At 41.1% G+C, this 21,927-nt stretch overlaps 1 protein-coding gene across 1 annotated transcript in view; it reads left to right on the top strand.

Moving 5' to 3' along the window:
- Positions 1-13,053, top strand: part of fam110c (family with sequence similarity 110 member C) — a 53,323-nt gene extending 40,270 nt beyond the window's left edge. Inside the window, exons 2-3 of the mRNA XM_007894013.2 lie at positions 10,200-10,526; positions 11,157-13,053. Of these exons, the coding sequence (XP_007892204.1) occupies positions 11,218-12,414 (1,197 nt within the window). The 5' untranslated portion in view covers positions 10,200-10,526; positions 11,157-11,217 and the 3' untranslated portion in view covers positions 12,415-13,053. The remainder of the gene's footprint in view (positions 1-10,199; positions 10,527-11,156) is intronic.
- Positions 13,054-21,927: the final 8,874 nt, after the last annotated feature.

Genomic DNA, 21,927 nt, shown 5'->3' with positions numbered 1-21,927 from the left:
TAATCATAGTAGTAATGCCCATAGTTGAATCCTGTTAATTAGTTTGTAAAATGTTGTTAAGTTCAAATGGGCTTTGCTAAATGCAGAATTTTTCCATTCACAATGTTTTTCCTAGAACTCGTGAATTAATTAAATCGAGGTTTGGGCTGTGACAAGAATAGGCGAGAGAGCTTTTTCCGGACACACTGTAACCATGGATACATCAACTCTGTCCCCGGAGGCAAGTTGCGTTAGTGTGTGCTGAGAAGTGCAATGCTGACACACCAACACAAGTTTAAAAGAACGAGGTGTTCTATTAAACTATATCAAATATTATCTCTGATCCTCTCATCAGTGACGGAATTTAACTAATAATAGATTGGCGTTATGCAGATCACTTCTCTACATCTTCATTATAATAATAATTATAATCCTCGCATTTGATAGAGCACCTTATTGTCTTTGACATGTCTCAAAGCCCTTCACAGAATATACTGTAAAGTGAACTGACTGTATATTTTGTGGGCGAAACACAGCAGCCAATTACGCACAACAGTGTCCCACAAACAGTCGTGGATTGAGTGACCAAATTATTTTTGATCGGGAACTTTTGATTCACCCTGTATAAAAATATTTAAAAAAGCAAGATACAATTTGCGGTTCTAGCTAAAAATTTGAATGCAAAATTTCCTCAGCCTCTCACTCCCCTCTCAAATCGGATTAGATGATGGTGGTTGAGGAAAACCAAGGCTACGTGATACACCTGCTAAATAAATGTGTCTATGACACATGTGTTATCTTGTGCATCATTTTGTTTAAAATCAAGTTCGAAGTCATCTGGTAGAATTGACAATGTGTTGTTGTGCTGGATTGTAAATATGGGTGTGCAAGGACCTGTCTAGCGATAGGATGATATTATTATCTCACTCATTGGTCAGCCCACACGGCACTGTAAAAAATCTTATCTAGAATTCAGAAATCTATTGGGAAAACTCTGCAGGCTAATGTCGCAATACAGTACACGTCACACAACCTACGTAGGCGTCACAATCCTGACAGACAACCAAGCAGATCTGAAGTCTATTGTAATCTATTTTTCTCATAGAACGGGACCATGGGAAATTACTGAAATTTCACCTGGCCTACGACTGTAAGACGTGTTTGTCTTAAAATTTAACATTGCGCAAATTTTGCAGAAGAATTCTTAAAATTCAGCCTTAATTTGGAAGTCTGTTTTCTGTAGTTCTTGAAAACAACCGCCTTGCAAGTAAAGACTAAATGTAAGAACAAAACACAAAATACTGCAGATGCTGGAAATCTGAAAAAAAACAGAAGTCGCTGGGAACACTCAGCAGGTCAGGCAGCATCAATGGAGAAAGGAAAGTGAGTCAACGTTTCAGGTCCACGACCCTTCATCAGATCTAAATTTAAGAACCTTGCACAGGTTTTCAAGCTCATAAGTTTTAAGATAAAATGGTCCCACGGGCTCAGAACAGGTGGAATTTCAGAACCAGGGTACCATAGCTAACCTCAGAGAATGGCCTTGCCCCTTTCACAGCAAGTTTTAGTGGTAAGATATACCTCTTGTAAGGAACTTTCTCTCTTAAATTCCATTCTTCAGATTCTGTAACTTTACCAGCAATCACTCCGCCTCACCCTCTCTTTTGCCTCCTTCAAGTCCGTCTAAAGACCTTCTTCTTCGACCATGCCTTTGGCCACCATCCCAGCTCCTGCCCTCCACCCTTTCTGACCCCAACTCCCAGCTGGGGTCCCAAATCCCTTATTGTCCAGCGCCCTTGGACGTCTTCCTGATGTGAAGGGCGTTGTATAAGTGTAATTTGTTGTTGTTTTGACAGGGAAACTAGGGCCACTCAGATGAGATTTCTTCCTTAAAATTAATAATCCCAGAGATTCTTCTGCATCTTTTGTCCAGTTATTGTGCTTTAAATATTTTCAATTTACTGGTGATTTGGCTCAGTAGATCCCACTGTTACCTTTAGTTTAAAAGATTGTTGGTTCAAGCCAAACACAGCACCTTGAGTACATAATCTAGGATGGTACCACAATGTTGGAGGTGTTGTCCTTTTAATGAAGCATTACACTGAGGTCCTATCTGCTTGTTAACATGGTTCTAATAGACTTTAAAGATCCCTTGTCCTATTTCAAAGAAAAACAGGGACTGCTGTCATCCCAGCCAAAATTCCTCCCTCTCCCAAATTAATTAAAAAAGGCTTAAATGAACAATTCCTCATTGCTGTTTATGGGATGATACTGGCACACATTCCATGCCAATTTTGCGTTCATAACAACACTCAGTCTTTGGAATGATTAATCGTGTCAAGAGTTTTGAGAGATTTTATAGAATCATAAAATTATACAGTAGACTATTTACCTCATATAAGGAGGGCATTTGGCCCATTGTGTCTTTTGTACTAATGCTCTTCCCTCACTGGAGACATCAGATGGGATGGAGATCAATTCTGGCTGTGATTATGAACACTGGCTCCCACATGCAGAATGATCACTTGAGCTGGTTAATGGGGGCGGGGGGAGCTGCCTCACTTGTGGGACCGAACCCGGCAAGAATCAATTCCTTCAGGAGGTACAAATCTGTTGTAAGAGAATCTTTCCTCTTCATATCATATGAGAATTAGCTGCGGTACAAGCAAAAACAGATAGCAACAAAGTGAACTTTAAACCCATGGTAAGAAAACAACTTTTTCAATTGCCGATGTAATTGTTGCAGCAATTCAGGTTGTTCTGAGTGCAATAAAAGGCTATGTCTCGGTAACACTGATAACAACTGAAGAAGCTGAGTTCCAGTATCTACATTGCACTATTTTTGTCTACATATACTCACTCAGTCACTGCACTTCATAGTTAAATCATGTGAAGGACTTTGAGACGTCTTGACAATGTGAAATATATCACATATCAAAAAGAAAAGAATTATTATCAAAATCACTGATTGAGCTGTATTCAGCATCTGTAATCTGTAGATTGCTAAAATCAGGATAAAAAAAGAGATTAATGTGTGATATATTAAAAAAAGTTCAGAAATATGTTTCTTTGATGTGTAGTTGTGTAACCTAGTTCCAAGGCTACAAGCGTTTTCACTCAGAGGACTGGATTGAAAGTGTAGAATGTAGCTTTAGGTTATCTGTCTTGTAATTTGTCTTGAATGGCTGCTTCACAGGCAGCAGTAATTTAACCAGTCCCTTCACAGCCCACAAGTGGCGATTTGATTACCATTGATGATTTTGGGCTTCATAGTATTACAGATAGGCACGCTGTCAGATTACCATTAACATAGGCAAATGTAGCAGTCAATTTGTGCACTGTAATATCCCACAAACAGCCAAGAAATGAATGACCAATTTATCTGGAGATCGAAAGTCAGAACACCCGGAGAAACTCCATTCTATTTTCAAATAGTGCCACCTGAACAAGCAGACGAAACCTGCTTAATGTCTCATCCAAAGGACGGCACCTCAAATAATACAATGCACTCCTTGCTGGGAGTGTCAGCATGGAATATGAGCTCAATCTCCCGACACTGAGATTTGAACCCACAACCTTCAGACTGAGAGGCGAGAGTCAAACTCATTTCAGATTATAAAGTGTTATTGACACGTATTATATCTAGAATGATAGAATAACAGGGAGGAGGAGTCTCCTTTCATACACAATACTTCAGGATATGGACACAATACATAGAAAGCTCAGTCTTCATAATAGTGATATGTTGCATGTTTGTGAGTGATACACAAATGTGACACTTGTGGTTGAACAAAACAATCGGCATAGATATGAGAGAACCTTCTGGAAAAATGCTCTTCTACTTCTTATACTGTAATCTCTTACTTCGTCACTTTTTGATCACTTTTTCATAGCCATGACAAACATTTCATGGTTAAATAATAACAATCCTCACATTTGATATAGCACCTTTCATGTTAGGAAGATGGTTCAAAGCTCTTCACTGAATTGACTGTAAAGTGCAGTAACTATGTGTTTGATAATCCTAATGATAATAAAGTTTAACGTCTCATACAATAACGGCGCCTACAACAATGTGGCACTTTCTCAGCATTGTTTTGAGGTGTCGGTCTGGACTGTGAGCTCAAAGTCCCAATGTGGGGCTTGAACCCTTAATCAGAGGCAAGAGCGCTACCAACTAAGTCAACAATAACAACTTGCATTTATATAGCGCCCCTCAAGCAGGGTAGTGTCCCAGAGCGCTTGACAGTGGCAGAACACGACACCGAGCCAGGGGGGAGGGGGAGGTGACCGTAGGCACGGTCGAATAGGAAGGTCTTCAGGCGCGACCTGAAGACGGGGAAGGAAGTACATTATGAAAGATCGATGGAAGCTTGTTCCAGTATCAGAAAGGCCACCGTGCCAGGGACAGATCATCAACACTCTGTGGAAAGGCCACTTATCCTGAAAAGAGTAAAGTCTAACCTGCGGTTGTAATGTAAGCAAGACAATGACCGACAGTGACTGGAAAAAGTAAACATTGGACATTATGCAACCAATTGGCACAAAGCAAAAGGTGGGATGTTCCACACATTCTTTCTCAGCTAGTTAAACTCCAGCCATAACCCAACACACTCTCTGCTCTTGCCAACCTATGCCTAATACACTGCTTTCCGGGTTTAGGGCAGCAGGGTTTGTCCCTCTGTGGATTTATCTGCACTAACGTCACAGCCATTTCTGATTCCGTTTTGCTTTGCGCGAATTGACAATGGTCTTATTCCTAAAAACACAAGACATTTTCAGGCCACTGACTGATTTGGGGAATTTTCCCAATTGCGTAGAATCTTTCATTTTAAGACAATGGTCTGGAGAAATTTCCATGTGGAAACCTTCAGTCTGGTTTGGACACTCTTAAGCATGGCGATGGGTTTCTACAGGTATTAAACACCTGACTGACTAAAAAAAAGACAATAGCCTTCAGGCTGGAACTGTGTCATGGAACTGTGATTTAGGGACAATATTTGTTTCAGTAACAATGTGAATAACAATCTCACAGGTGCTGGAAGTGAAATACAGTAACATCTAATAATAATAATCCTTATGTTTGGTATAGCACCTTTCATGTAGGGAGAATGCCCCAAAGGCACTCATACTCCACTATTACTGTTTTCGAGTCACATTTTAGATTAGAAAATATGAGTCTAGTCTGTTTCCAATCTTCACATGTAATGATAACAAATAGTGAACGTTTATAAGTAACCAAGCATCAGGTTAATTCTGAGCAGCCTTCAAATCCCAATCTAACTTATCTGAGAGGATCAATTATTGTTCAGGTTTGTGGACAGGTTAAAACTCACATTAGAACACAATTATTTACAATGTCAGAGTGCTTTGCTGCTATTGTTCGTTTCTTGAAATTAATCGGGATCTTTAAGTGATCTGATGTGAATGGACTCCAGCGGGAGATTATCAACCCCACTATTCTGACTTGATTGAATTATTATTAACCTCGCCCTCGATATCATGATTAAATTAAAGGTCAGAAGCAGTCTGTGTTTAAAGGGAGGCAATCCATTTAATCAACTTATTCAGGAAAATGTGTGTGTTGGTTGACAATTTGGTGATAATAGTGCAATTACAACAACAAAATTACAATTAGCTGTAACGCTGTACTTTCACCTAAGAGAAACCAACCCAGACTGATGGGATGTTGGACTCCTATCTCCGATTGCTCTGGGGTGAACAAAATCTGAGCAATTTCAACCATGTTCCCACAGTGTAAAGCTATTGCTATTGTAGTAGAGGATTAGGGATATAAACAACTTTAACACATCATTGATGTTTTACCAAACCATTGTGCTTTAGCTCATATTGTAGTGCGCTCATGTCCTCTCCTGACGAAAACCTGGTACATTGCAGGTTAAAAGGCATATGTGCTTGTACATAGAATCAAAGAACATTACAGCAAAGAAACAGATCATTTGGCCCACTAAATCTGTGCTAGTATTGTTCTCCATGAGTCAAATAATCTAATCCCGCCCTCCTAATGATTTGACCAGTGGAGACAATCTATTACTACTTATCCTATCGCAACCCTTCATAATCTTGACCTCTATCAGGTCACCCTTTAACCTTCTCAGCTCTAGTGAAAACAATCATATCTTATTAAATATCTCCTCATAATGGGAACTCTTCATTCTTGGCAACATTCCAGCTAATCTACATTGCATCTTTTCTATTACAAAACTTTTATATTCTTCCTCTAATGGAGCACCCCAAACTGTATATAATACTCTAATTGTGGCCCAACCAAGGTCTTGGATAAGTTTAATACTACCTCCTTTTTATTCTATGTCTCCAGATATAAATGGATTGTGTTTGCTTTTTAATGTTCCTATCTACAGTGCTGCCTGCTGCCACCTTTAAAGACCTCCGTATCTGTACACCAAGGTTGTTTCCATCATCTTTTAGCAAACCTGCCTTACATTTAAATCCTATTTTCTCTCAGAGACCTTCCTCTGAACATTTCTTATCACGTTTGCAGCTTTCCTATATTCTTGATACAGTATGTGCCTTGGCTTTCCTTTTATTATCTGTTTGGATTGCAACAATGTTTACTTTTTATCAATTTTAGATTTCATCTGATCTCTTGATACATGGACTTTGATAAACTGCCTTTTTGTTTCCTTCTGGAAATGGAATAAACTTAATTTTTTTTCAGTCAAGTACCCTTGTCCTTGACTCTTTATTTGTAAACTGAGCCTATTTCCCCAATGTTCCTCTGCTTGCACCCTGCCTACTTCATTATCTGGAAATCAGGTCAAGATGTGCATCCTTCATTGTTGAGATTAGCAACATGTTAGACTGTCCTTGGTATATTGAAAGGAAGTCTGTTCTTCTGTGAGCTTGTCTCATCATAGAATTTCTCATTTAATTCCATTGTTCAGTAAGAGTCGCCCCGAGCAAAAATGAAGAATGACAACCTTTGTTTGACTTACTTCAATAACTCACATTGAGGTGGGGTGGGCGGGGATTGGAGGAGGGGGCTTACTTCTCAATAAAAATACTTTCACACAAAAAACAGTGTCAACTTTAGGAACCCTTCTTCAAATCTTTTCGGGATCCCCCAGGGAGCTGGGACCCCTTGACTGGAAGCCCTTTGTGGGAGGGGGATTTCAAATCCTACACAAATAGAACTGTTGTCACTCTTTATCGTGCTGCATGACACAAATATGTCATGACTCAAATTAAAGTTCTTTGGAGACAAATTGCTGATATAGAAAATTCCTGTAGGATATTCTTGATACTAAATCAAGCCTAGAGGATTCATAAATCCTCTGGTAGAAATTGATTCTCACCATCTGCTAGAGTCTTATGAGAACATATAGACATTTTACACAATGTTTTATGAAATATTATCTCCTAAAGTTCTTCCAAAAGTGAGTGAATAGTTGAGCCGTTTAGAGCTGTGGTGTGAGATTTGACTATATGATCACTATTCCTGGCAGAGTGAAAAATTGGGCAAGTTTCCTTACTCCACACGCTTCTGTTTACCTAGCAGTAAGTAGGAACCCGGTTGTTAGTTGATTGGCGGATCGCTTTTCCGGGTGTAATAATTCCTTCCAAGAAAAAAAATTGGTCACTCGATCCACGACTGTTTGTGAGACACTGCTGTGTGCAATTGGATGCCACATTTCGCCCACAAAATATATAGTCAACTCACTTTAGAGTATATTCTGTGGAGCACTTTGAGACGACTCGAAGACGTGATAAGGCGCTATATCAAATGCAAGGATTATTATTCTCAGCTGTATTAGTTGATCTCAGCTGCCACTAGGAGTGCTCCAAATGGTCTCATAATAATATAAATAATAATCCTTGCATTTGATGTAGCATCTTACACGTTTTGGAGACGTCTCAAAGCGCTTCACAGAACATACTGCAAAGTGGATTGACTGTGTGTTTTGTGGGCAAAATGGCATAGATGTTAGGAAATAACCCCATCAATGGGTCCTGCTCTTGAGCATTTTCTAGTGACAGATTGTGGACAGTATAAGTGTATAGACATGTGAAGCCTGCTTGACAGCAGTGACACTTGCAGTCACAAATCATGTCAACACTCACTAGCAAGACCTGCACATAAATAATAGCTATTTGGGTGAGGAAACAGAGGGCAGCCAGCATTCATAGAACCGTATTATAGCAGAAGAAATAATCGTCAGGAGAGAAACTTAGCAGAAAATTGGTGAAGACAAAAATACACTCGGTTAATAAAAAGAAACATAACTCAAACCTATCACCAATAATTCCACATACCCCAATAAAAGCTGGTTGCAAACATTAGATGCAGAATTATTTCCGTTAATAATAATTATGGTACTTATAGCGTCAAAAACCACTTCACAGGGTACTGCTGTAAAATACTGTGTATTTGTAGGCAAACACCACAGCCAATCTGCAGACAGCAATGTCGCATAATCAGCCATAAAGTGAATGATCAATTAATCTGGAGGACTGTTGGTCAGGACACCAGGAAAAACACCCTTCTCTTTTCAAATAACATCATGAGACCTGAGAAGGTGTCAATTTCACATCTCATCCAAAGGATGTCATCTACAACAATGCACTCTCAGCCTGGACTCTGAGCCTCAGAGTCCCTGACGTGAGGTTTGGACCCACAGGCATCTGACCCTGAGGCAGCCAACTGAACTAGGTTGAGAGTATGCTTGATCCTCCAAATCATTTACCATCTTTGAAAATTTGTAAATTAAAACTCAGGGCCTGTGCTTGGATTGGAGCTCCCAACAGTAAGCAGCTGTTGTCTGATTGCCTACTGATGGCCTCCATGTTTGGCCCATTTGTTCTCATTACTCCCTCTCTGCTCAGCACTGGTTTACCTGTTGTGACTTGTTTCGATAGCAGCTCGTGGAAGAAAAACACTGAATTGATGCTGAAGAATGGTTCTTAAAATGAGGCACAAAAATTTAATGGAAATACACACAGTCACCTTGGGAACTGCTTGAAATGTAATGGATTTTTTTAAAAATCGGACACAGCATTTAAATAGCTAGGTAAGCTGGTTACATGTAAGGTGGAACAACACTCACAGAGATGGCTGGACTGAGCAGTGCAATTAAGTAAATTAACTGATGTGGTAACATTGCTTATTCTATACTTTTCTGAGTCAAAAATACTCCAAAAAGTTAGGCATGTTTTTGCCCTGTTCAGCTGACACCACACTGAAAGCCCTTCTCCATTTAGACAACAATTACTCTGACTGAAATTGATAATTAATGTACAATATAATTTAAAAGCATTAATTCGGAGATCATCAGGGGTAGAATTATTTGCATAACACATCATATTTTTGGTCTGCACTTCTGGTCATCTTTCCTCTCCCCGTTCCGTTCAATTCCCCTCCCCAGATGGGCTGCCCAGTCAGCAAACCAAACTGAGAGTTCCACATGTGTAAGCACTTTGCGAGGTCATCCCAAAGTGAAAGACGATTTATATAAATGTTAATTGAATTGTATTTTTTTGACCTGCGAGGAAAGAACCTGTACCGATCAGATTCTAAAAGCAGAAGCTTGTCTTCATAGACCAGTGGATAAAAGTCTATTTTTGATGCAATTAAACAAAGTGGTGATTTGCAATCTGATTTCTGATAGTTGGGAAGTCACAGCTGTGAGAATTCAGCAGGGCTCAAATTGGACTTTTGTGTCATATGTGGTTCAAACTCAGCCAAATAAAGTTTCACTTCTGCATCATTTCCAAGAGTGAGCAACAGAGTGAGGCTGACACGTGGAACAATATATAGTAGGGTGACAAATACACTCATAACTCCGCAAGGATGTGCCAATTTTTTTCAGCCAGGTGAACAAGCTTGGGTGCAAACCCTTGACTGCCTTGGGACATAAATTATGTATACCCCTTGAACACATTACTTTTTTTTTGAACAGACAAGACTGTCTCCAGGACAATAAATTCCTCACCAGCGAACGCGTCTTAAAATTCTCAGATGGGAGAGAGTGCGGGAAGACAGAGAGAAAGTGAGAGAGAGAGACCAGCGGATGGAATATTCTAAATAAACAGTCGTTAAGGTTTTTCCTCTTTGCTGAAGGCAACTTTAGGCTGATAAGAGGCAAACCCATCCCTCCCATCGCATTGACAGCCAAGCACACACAGCCTGCTTCCCAGATGATGTCATTGAGCCATGATTTGCTGTGTGCCTTGTGTTGCAGGAGAAAGGAGGCGGGCAGTGTTGCTTGCAAAGGTGAATCAATCCAAACTCAGAGGGAGTCAGCAAGCAAACCAGCCAGACAGCAGTCAAACAGAGCAGACAGCAGCAAGGCAAGTGGTGCAGAGCAGTGCAGAGTGTGAGCCTGTGACAACCAACAGCAAGCAGAAGCCAACCCACACACTGCCCCCTGATTTCCACAGACTGTCACACACACACCACTGACACAGTGCTGGGAAAGTGCTGGAGATTAAGGAGAAAAAAAGACCTTATTTAGCAATCCGGATCAACAGAGAACTTGGTGTGTTTGGATTGTTCAAGTAACAGTGGGGTAAGTGAGTTATTCTTTTTTCCCCCTTTACTGTCACACTATAGATACATGGCGGTAAATTAAGGAAAATAATACTTTATTATCAAACCAGATCAAGAGGGGAACCTGGTATTTGGAGGGTTTAAGTGACAGTGGGGGGAGTTTTTGAGTTATTATTTTATGAGTTTCTATTCCCTTACTGTCTTTTTTCCTGACAGTCACATACATGTGTACACGGTGCTCTAAATTAAGCAGAAAAAAGACTTTAAAAAGACAAACTAAAGTTGTTTGGAGGGTTTATGTCACAGTGGGGTGAATTATTAATTCTTGGTGTGTTTTAATTTATGTGTATTTATATATACCCCCCAAAACGTTCATATTTCTTGGAAATTAAAGAGAAAAATACTTTACTACCAAACCAAACCAGAGAGAACCCGATGTATGTGGAGGGTTTAAGTGACAGTGAGATGAGTGTTTATTTTTTGGGGTGTGTTTTATTTACAGATATACACACAAAAAAGTTTTTATTTCTTGGAAATGACTGAGAAAAAGACTTTATCACCAAACCAGATTAAGAGGAGAACCAGGTATCCGGTTGGCTTAAGTGACACAGTGGGGGCGAGTTTAATTTTGGGTGTGTTTTATTTCTAGATATACCGAAAAAAAGTTTTCGTTTAGATCTGAAGTTTTTTTGCGGGGAAGAGAACTGGCAATGCCGACTGAAATCTCGGGCAGTCGAAGAATGCAGCCTGGCCTGGAACTGAGTTCCTCTTTACCGCTGAGGATATTTCACAAGGGTCCCAGCTACCTCCGCAAGCAGGTGGTGGAAGAGGGCGTGAGCCGTGGCCGGCTGAGCGCTGTGGAGAGGTTGGCTGCTGACAAAGCCAAGTATGTCAAGAGCCACCAGGTGATGAGCTCCCCTCAGCAGCAACAGGAGCCGCTGGCAGTGAGCTTGAGCTCCAACTCTGAGAGCAGCAGCAACAACAGTGACAGCAGCAACAGTAGCAGCAACAGGAGTTCATCAGTCAACGGTGCAGGTCACCCTCTAGGGGGTTTGGGTTTGGACTTGGGGTTGACCAAGCCAGGAGGCCAGAGACAACCGCAGTCACAGGCCAGCCGTCACCAGCCCTTCCAGAGCCAGCTCACCGCCAAACGTTACAGCACCAAGAGGCAAATGCGCCCGGACTCGCTGGTGATCTACAGGCAGAAGTGTGAGTTTGTCAAGGGAGCCACAGGCGAGAGCCCCAGAGGCAATAACCTGGTGCGGAGGCTGTTCCAAAGCTCCTCTCTCAGGGACAAGCAGATGGCAACCCCCCAAGCTGCCCCCCAGCCGGCCAAGGTCATCATAAGGGAGGGGGTGAGGTGCCAGGAGCCCGCCAGAGATGCGCAAGTCGGGGATGAGCCTCAGGGCATCTCGATGGACAAGCCTCAGGGCACCTCAACGGACATCGCAAGCTCCCAGACTCTGGCAACTTGTCCCCAGAAATTCGAGCCACCCTCAGATGTGCGGGGCAAAGAGATAACCAGGCAGGGATCAAAGGATCTTAAGAGGAGAGGCGTCCTCCGATCGCAGTCCGATATCAGCTCCAGGTACTCCAAAGCCTTCTCTGAGTTTGACAGCTTCTTCAGGTACTGTGGGCTGGAGCCCGAGGTGGTGGAGGACATCGGGAGGGAGAACTTCTCCTCGGTTTCCGACAATGTCACCTTTAGAGGCCGGAGTGTGAGCATCACTGCCGACTCGGACAGTGAGTTCTCCAGGCACAGCGGTGAGAACGACCGGCTGCTGGAGGAGGAGCTGAACGATCAGATCTCCTCGTCTCTGTCAGTGGTGGAGCGCAATGCCCGCGTCATCAAGTGGATCTACAGTTGCAAGAAAGCGAAGGAGTTGGGCAGTGCGCTACTTGTATAGCATTTAACTCTCAAAGCACTGGAATGGTCAGGACCTGTCCTCGCCCCTGTGCATAAAACTGGCTGACGCTTTTGACACACTTCACAGTAAAATACCGTGAGCCACTTTGAGACGTCTGGGCCATGGGATGGAGGCAAGGATTATTAAGACTCCACCAGCGCAGAGAACTTCCTGATAGAGGGATGGAGAGGGAATTAAACTGAGTGAAGAGGACTGTTTATTTACTTCCCAGCATATTTAAAAATTGCAAGCGCATTTTTTACAGTTTTGCTTTTATTGTGTGTGGAAAAGTTATCTCTGTACGTTTCTCATAGGCTGGGACATGGACTGCCCATGGATTGCAATAGGTTGCAACATGGCAGGCTCCTGCTAATGTGTTTGCCCGATTATTGATTATTAATTATTAATTGGAATTGATCCACCTTCATAACACGAAGCCAAAGGAAACTTGCAAATCCGACAGCTCCAGATTCTTTTTCTAAATTATAGTTACGTAATTTATGTGAAAACTCAATTTGGAAAACTTTTCACCCTGACTCCCGACGTTTGTTTACAAAAATTTAAAAACTGGGAATCAGTCATTGCTGTCATGTAAATTGGCTGCTAGGTTCGCCTACAAGTAGACAGTCACTACACTTTACAGTAAATCCTGAGAAGCCCTTTGAAACGTTCTCCCGACATGAAAGTCGCAATATTACCTGCAAAGATGATTATTATTAATAACAATAATCATTTCAAGATACATTCTATAAACTGCTGATATTAGTTAAAAAACTTATGCAAACTTCTGTCTCCACACCCATGAAAAAAATTTGTCTAAAAGTAGCAGTCTTCCTCTTGTGAGACCATCTGCATTGCATTGCCTGTGTATAAAAGTTATGTATATAAATATGTTATTATTACTGCCTTTTACACTAAATTTCTTAATATTGCATTTTATTAAAGAGATCACTACTATTTTCTGTGGTTGAATGCAGAACTGTGCAATTGTAGGCAATATTAATGTTTGCTGCTTGCTCACATCCTCAGATGTTGTCAGTGTTTGGGTCGTTGAAGGACTGATTGTTTTATATTTAAGGAAGGTTTCAACGTGGGACAAGCTACAACATATACTTACACTTCCTTGCCTCACTGCTGCGTAATGTGGACAGGAGTGTGTCATCGGGGCACTCCTGCTTACATTTGGTCATACAGAGCTTACCACAGGATTGTACATAAAAACGTCTGTCATTTTCATACTGAGGATGTCTGTGGACAGTTTCGCAACAATATAATCAGGTTACAGGTTTGATTGAAATATTTCCAGTTTGAAATGGGCTCAAAAAAACCCTCATTTTTTTAAAAAAATCATTAACTGTCTGCCAGAGGTTCACAGTCTGCATTTTGAATGGCTTTTCTCAACCAGATAACCAACCCTTTGGCCTCTCAGGTTTAATCTCCTCAAGCTACTCACCTTCTGGGGTAAAGCATTGGGCTTCATTTAATGCTTCTCTTTAATGGCACACATTTAACTGGGAACTCAATTTGCATAGAACTGGGTGTAACGTCACCACTGCTGTGTCACTTGAGCTCTTTCCAACATCGTGCTTCACCCTTCGAGTAACCAAAAAGTGTTTTACTCGACCTTGTTCCCCAATGACAACAGAGACTGGGCACAAAGGGGTTCACCCCTGAGGAATTCTCTTAACTCTCGGCCGTGTCACAAGGTGTAAGGCCTCACTGTAAAAGGGGGATGGGCAAAGGTGGGGAGATTTTTCGGAGGTAAAACATAATGTGTCTTCGGAAAATGAAGACAAAGCACTTCTCAAGAAGGCAGGTGTAGAAAACACTTGCTCACTGACTCATGTAGAGTCACATTAATGTTTATAATAATAATCCTTGCATTTGATTTAGTGCCTTATCACGTTGTTGAGATGTCTTGGAAAGCGCTTCACAGAATACACTGTAGAGTGAATTAACTGTTGGGGTTCATGTCAGATTTGCATTGGTGCATTAAGCATTCAGAGGCCTGCAGAGTTTACGCTGCTGGAGGATTTAGTTCATTCAGAATGAATCCTACAGGCACAGTGGTGGGATAAGCCTAGTGATGGGAAGCCACCAGATTGACATCGCTTGGAAAGATTACAGAGCAGAACTGGGGCTTCCTCCAGGGCAGATAAAGTCTATAGTTAATCCTTGTAGGACAAAAGCCATGTATGGAGGAATTGGATCCACATGAGGGGAGAGGAAGAGGTGTCTTAAATTATAACTTGATTCAGAATGGAGTCCTTCAAGCCAGAGCCATTCCTGTACAGATATTATACGGCGTCTTATACTTATAAAGGTATAAGCTCCTGTTAAGTTAATGAAAAGCATGTAAAGACATGAGTTGCCATTCCCCAGAAGCGATAAAGTGAGGAAACCGAGAAAATAGATTAGTTCCTTTTTTTAAAAAATGTTATTTTCTCTCTCGATCTTTCTGCATCCACAGTTGTTGAACGTGATCGAACGATCTGCCTCTCCATTGCTATTCATGATATGGCTCAGTGACCAGTAAAAGTTCCACTCCTTTCCTATAGGAACAGACCAGAAATTCATGGGAACTCCCTAACATCCTTGGCACAGTGTTCTATAATAATACTCCTTGCATTTGATATTGTGCCTTATTACGTCGTTGGGACATCTCAAAGTGCTTCATAGAATATACTGCGAAGTGAATTGACTGTAATATTTTGTGGGTGAAAAATATATTTTGAAGAATCATCCCCCAAAAAGGCAGATAACATTTTGGTTTCCTCTTTTTAAGATTGTCGACTTCAATAAGAACCATAGGATCACACGGGTGGATTGAATGCGAAAGGCCCCCATAAACCTCTTTCTTACCGAATACCAACCGTATCTATCGCCCTTGCATTATGACATGAAGCTGAAACCTGTGTCCTGGCCTGGGCCACCCTCCTCAGTAACCTTTCCCAGCTGCTGCTTGCCCTCTGTGTAAATAAACACTTTCCTGTGTCTGTCCTAAATGTGCCCTTCACAACCCTGAACCTGTTCCTTCTTGTCTTGGACTAACTTAATCTTCACAGAAACAAAGTCTGTAACCTGCAGACCATCCGGCCCGCCACAGGTATCCTCTTACACAGCATATGCTGATTGGCGTCCATATGTTGAATTACTTTGTTTTTTTAAAAGAATGTGAATCTATATTGTATAAACAGTAGCTGACGTTACCTTGCCAACGGCCTGTAGATTACAAACACATACGCTCGTGACTACAGACTGGCTGCAACTGCTATTTCCTCCCTTTTATGTGCATGCCTTTTTGAGTACTGATTCACTATCAGCTTCAGGTGTTCAGAGATACTGTAACTCTTTGAGGAGCTCTGGTTTATAGTACTGTACCTCATAATCATCCTGTTAAGTGATCTGTCAACCACAGCAGTGTAAAATGAAGCAGGATTTCTTCACAAGGCAGGATGCCAATTGCTTAGCCTTGGCAAGTTATAATTGAAGAAAATGAATACTTAAGAGGCCCCTGAAGAACATTAAAATGTAAGTGTATTTATTTGAATTCATTTAAAGAAGATAATAAGTGATGTGGGAGAGGTCAGTCATCGGCCACTGCCTGGGAGTTCAAAATCTCTCCATAACTTTCAACACCTGTTTCTTAAAGTACTGTAAAATTAAAGAGCGATTGCCAAGTGGTTATAAATCTCTCATTTGCAAGAGATTCAAAGGTACAGTCAGGGGTTTTCTGGATGTCACCCAACCTAAGGCTTGAAACGCTTTACTCTGTAAAGGTGGTCTGAATGTGACTTTGATGCCAGATTATTTTCCTTTCAATGTCTGGTGTGAGAGAGATGTGCATCCAGGTTGCCTCCTTTGCAGAATGTTTCTGCAGTCTAGTGTGACACATGAAATATGTAAACAGGAGAGGTTGGGTTACCTTGTAGATCCTACAAACATGTGTCCGCACGTCATGGTCCAGACTGAATTGTGGAGGCAGCAGTCTGGGGGCAAACTGAGTTTAGAGAGAAACCCAATCTCTCTGTACAACAGGGGTTTTATCGGGTAAATTTGTTAGTTTTCTACCTGTGTGAATTCTTATTTTCCTACATCCCACAAAATTGTATTTTTTGTTTCGGAATAATCCTGGTTGGAAACATTGTAAGCTAAAAGTAATTTGTTACCAGAATTATTCTCGACAGCTGTTGTACCTTTGAACGGAAAATATGTAAATACCGGTGTTTAATATAGGAAGGCGTCTATTGTTATGTTATATATTGTGAAAACAAAGCAGTATTTTATATTATAATATTAAAGTGTACCATTCAAATAAAGTTGGTTTATGTAAAGAATTTGAGAATGTTCTTGTATTTAATTCTTTAATAAAGTAATTTATTTTATATTCCTTTGCTCATTCCGTTCCCCTTCGCCCAGTCTTACGTCTCCTTGAACCGTAAACCATTTGTATGGTAAACGCAAGAACAGGCAACCAGCTCTAAGGCCTCTTGTCAATGCATATCATCCTGTAACCAATCACTAGGAGTTGCAGGCGAGCAATTTTAGTTACTCCTCCCTCCTTATAGAGAAGAATGAGGCTTGGCATCTCCGCATTGCCTCGCGCTGAGATCAGGAACCCCAGAAGAGAATCCTGGGTGCAAAACCATCTCCTATCACTCCATGGCAAAGTGCACTGGAGTGCTGCAATGGCATTGCACTGAATAATTAAAATACATTTTAAGATTGGTTGTATTGTCTCAAACGCTTTATGCCCCATCTGTGGGCGAGTTTTCAGACCACACCCTCTGGAAATCCATCCCTGAGTACCTCCGACTTAATCCCTCCGTTCCCATATTCAAAGCCCATTCTCAAGATTTACTTCGTTGATACTCTTTCCCTCTCTGCGGTATTCAGTTCAAACCCCCACCTCCCTGGCTTTACACTGCTGCTCAACCAGCAGTGTAAAGTACATTAAGACATCCTCCCAAGGTGAAAGACCCTGTATAAATATAAATTGTATTGCCCGTAACGCACTGTAACTCTTAAAGGTCCCAGCTCATGTGCCTTGAACATACCTTTGTAAAAAGGCATATAAAATACAGAACAAACAAAGGCATTTGACGCCCATCAAGCCTAATTCACTATAGGCTCCATGTGACCTTCTCTATCTCCTGGAGGAATGTATGGCGTGGATATTTCCTGAACCGCAAAGATAATTAAGCAGACGCTCCAAAATCATCATTATTATTTTAATCTATCCTTCCATCTCTACGATTCATTCCTAACTTGCTTGCGTTCACAGTCACAGTGCTTCCCCACTCTGAGGCACTACCCCAGGTGAAGGTTGCTATGTAAATGCTAAAGGCAAAGTACTGAAAATCTGCTATAAATACAGAAGTCACTGGGTACACCCAGCAGGTCAGGCAGCATCCACGGAGAGAAGAAAATTAGTTGACATTTCAGGTCAATGACTTTTTGTCACAACTCAATGTAAATGCAAGTTGTTGTTGTGATAGCCCCAGAGGAAGGAAATCATTCAGCACATCTTGGTTGTGCTTGGACCAGCACCTCTCTACCCCATCACCCAATGGAGCTATCTACTATTATCCCATTCCTCTACTGTTTCAATTTACTTTCAAGTCGTAGTTGAATCAGATAGTGTAGATCATTCAAGAATAAGCTTGAGGGAGAGAGGAACATAAGGGGGCGTGGGAGAGAGTGAAGGAATGGGTGATGACTTGTGTGGAGTTCTTTGCAAACCTCTTTACCATACTACTTTTTTCTGAAATATTTTCTAATTCCCTTTTAAATCTGATGCATTTAGCTTCTACAGTCATTTGCAGTGAATCATTCCACAATCTAACATTCTCTGTGTGAAACATTTTCTGTAATCCTTCTTCTTCAGATGATAATCCTCAGTGTTTCCTCCATCTATGGAAAGGATCTCTCCCTAGTTGTATCTAATATAAAACCAATCACAGTTTTGAAAACCTCCAGTTACCCTCCTGACCCCAGATTGCATTGCAGGAATATCATAAAAATCTTGGCAACTCCCCCACCCTGATTCTTCCCAGCACTAACTCTTTTACATTTCACATCTGTGACAACTCTTGATTCTTCCAAATAGTGGCCTGAGAATTTTATAAGATTTAACTGTAATAATAATCACAAAAATAATCCTTGCGTTTGACATATCATGTTGTTGAGATGTCTCAAAGTACTTCACAGAATATATGTGAAAGTGGGTTGACTTTGTATTTTGTGGGCGAACAGTGGGAGCCAATTACACACAGCAGCGTCCTATAAACGTGGATTTGGGGGAGGGATCATTACCCCTGAAAAGCTATCTGCCAATCAACTTTCAACCAGGTTCCTATTTACTGCTACATAAAGAGAGGCATGTGGAGCAAGGAAACTTGCCTAAGATTTCACCTCACCCAGGGATCGAACCCGGATCCTCTCACCTGTGAGTGCACTAACCACTATGCTACTAAACTCCACAAGTTTAACTATAGCTCCAGACGAAATCCTAGACCTGGAGATTGACAGAATGCTTTAACCTGCTGGTCTGGGTGGAATTTTCCTCTCATTCATAATCCATGGAAATTCTACTTTCTTTAACAAAGGCAACACAATTCAAAATCCAAATAAACAAAATGTCAGACTCAATTAATTATGGCCTTACAATTTCCAATGCTAGAGGTTAATTGTTTTCACCAATTGTAATGATACAACTTTGTGGTTCTATAATTGCTGGAAAAACAACTGGGAACAGTACAGAGTTGCATCCTTCACAGAATATGCTGTAAAGTGAATTGACTGTATATTTTGTGGGTGAAATTGCCAATTGCACACAACAGTGTCCCACAAACAGTTGTGTATTGAAGTTACCAATTTATTATATATTTTTAAAGGAATTATTACCCCTGGAAAAGCGAGCCGACAATCGACTAACACCAGATTCCTACTTACTGCTAGGTAAACAGAGGCGTGCGGAGCAAGGAAACTTGCCCAATATTTCCTGCCGGGAATCAAATCCAGGTTTCTCGTATGCGAGGCGAGTGCTTTAACCACTGAGCTTCAGGACTGAACACTGGCCATGTTAACTGAGACTTTAGCATTTTGCCTGATTGATTCAGTCCCCTAACGGTTCCACTGTGACTCATTCATAAAAAAAATGTTTGAAACTGTAGTGGGGGAACAGTAGGAGGATGAAATTAAATTAAATGGGCCGAAGGACCGTTTTCATCCAAACCTCTCTTGTGCTCTTGCGATCTCTTGTGACTAAATAGGAATTGCCTACAAGAGATACTCATTTAATAATATTAGCTTTCTCCTAAAATCATTCACAAGATCACAAGATTGGTTTGTTTGGATGAAGAAACCTTTTGGGCCATTTGATTGCATCCTTGCAGTAAACCCAATCTAGAGTTCTCCCACCACAGCATCATGTTATGTTTTTTAAATGGATTCAGCATCGTGGTCTGAACAACCTTCATTGGAAACCCGTTCCCTTCATTAATTACCCTCCGGGTAAAGCAAAGCTTATTGGTGTCTGTCTTCAAATTGTATTTTGCAACTCTAATCTTACACCCTCTCGTTCTATTGTTTTGGAGTATCCTAAAGAATTGATTTCGGTTTACTTTTTCATTGCCATTTATAATTTTATAAACCTCTATAAAGTCCCCTCTAAGATGTCTTTTCTCAAGACGGCAGAGTCCTAGCTTCGTCTAGTCATTGCTCCTAGCTCATTCTTCTAAAACTGGGGATGAATCATCCTCGTTACTTTCCTCTGCACTGACTTTGCAGCTTTTGCAGAACCCTTATGTCGCCCCTCCCTACCCCTCCCCTCTGCATTGTTTGTATAAGTCATTGAATTACCCACAGTGGAGCCAAAAGGGCATAAAGGTAGGAACACTGAGAGCACTATAATCTTTATTATACTTATGCACACATAGAGTAATTGTATATCTCCAGATACATTTCTTCCAGTTAAGGATAGTGAATGTTGGCAGGCTATTTCTCCGTTTCTGATCCATTGCTCACATTTCTCACTCTCTCTGTCCCATCATTTGTGGCTGAGTTGTTGGCCACTATGTCCTGCCCTCTGGAATTCTTTTTGCCTTACTTTTTCTCTCCAAAAATATGTTGTCGACTATTTGGTCACCATCTTTAATTCTCCCTTCCTTCACCTCAATATTTCCCACCATATTTGCTAAGTGGTTCCAGGGTTTCATTCCTGTCCCCAATGACCCATCTGCAACCCCATCCCCAAAGTCCTGCCAATGAGCCAGAAAGACTGGGCTGTCATCAGCAGTGCCCTGGAATACATCAGGCCCACCTAGCTCAGGAATGGAATACCTAGACCGCCATTATCTGTTATAATACCATTGGACATTAGCCGTTATACTAACATCTCATCCGAAAACTGAATCACCAACGATCCAGTATTTCCCAGTAGAACCACTATGAGTTCAAGGCCCAACATAGGAGCTTGAACCCACAAAATCCTGACCCAGAGGTGAGAATGTACCAAACGGGCCAGCCAGGCTACACCACCTCTTCAATCAACTGCTTCAGCTTGTTACAACATTCCCTTGAGCAATTGGTTGTCTCCACAAAGGTTTGGAAAAGGTGATCACCTCAAAACACTGGCCACAGGCAAGCAGTTAGCATACATATTTAATCTAGGAAAATATGACGAGCAGGTCACTTACCTTTGTCATGAAAACAGGCAAGATCGGAAACCCACCGTCAGACAATTGTGTTTCCATTTCTAAGCTTTAGGGCAACAAATGAATGGTAACTATTAAATAATAAAAGAGCCATCCATAATTGCTGTAATTTCTACAAATAATAAAGTCCTTACTTAGCTCCATCCTTTCACTATCCCCAAACACTCCCCCATCTCCAACTAAAAATATGATGATAATAAACAAAAAACAAAATTCTGTTTCACCTTTAAATATTGCTTTGTTTTGGGGATGAGGGTTTAATGCTCCCTTTCATGCTCCTCCTTGTGTTCCTTCTCCTTCTTACTTATGTGTATCACTTGTGTGAACATCTGCCTGTTCAGGTGGATGTTAAAGATCTTGTGGCACTTTGCAAAAAGAGAACGGACTCACTCCTGGTGTCCAGGCCAGCAATCCGCCAAATAAAATTGGTCATTCACTTCAAGGAGGTTTGTGGGACATTGCTGTGTGCAAATTGCCTGCCGTGTTCATCTACAAATACACAGTCACTTCACTTTAAGTATATCTGTGAAACACTTTAAAATGGTCTCACGATCTGAAAGGCGCTATGCCAAATGCAAGGATTATTATTAAACATTTTAGTTACAGGATCTGACACACACTATGAAGCTTCAGGAGGTAACAACAACAAAATCTTTCCACATGTTGTGGCTTCAGCAGCTGAGAATACTTTGGATGTTTTTTGAGACAATTTTAATGGGAAAAAATGGACAATATGAGCCAGAGATTAGGAGACCATTTATCCCTTTCATTGCAAGCCTCATTCTCAACAACAACA

This window comes from Callorhinchus milii, unplaced genomic scaffold (assembly GCF_018977255.1).
Source record: "Callorhinchus milii isolate IMCB2004 unplaced genomic scaffold, IMCB_Cmil_1.0 Scaffold3, whole genome shotgun sequence".
In the NCBI taxonomy this organism is placed as follows: domain Eukaryota; kingdom Metazoa; phylum Chordata; class Chondrichthyes; order Chimaeriformes; family Callorhinchidae; genus Callorhinchus; species Callorhinchus milii.
The sequence above is the reverse complement of the archived record's forward strand: the minus strand, read 5'-3'. Positions and strand labels throughout refer to the sequence as shown.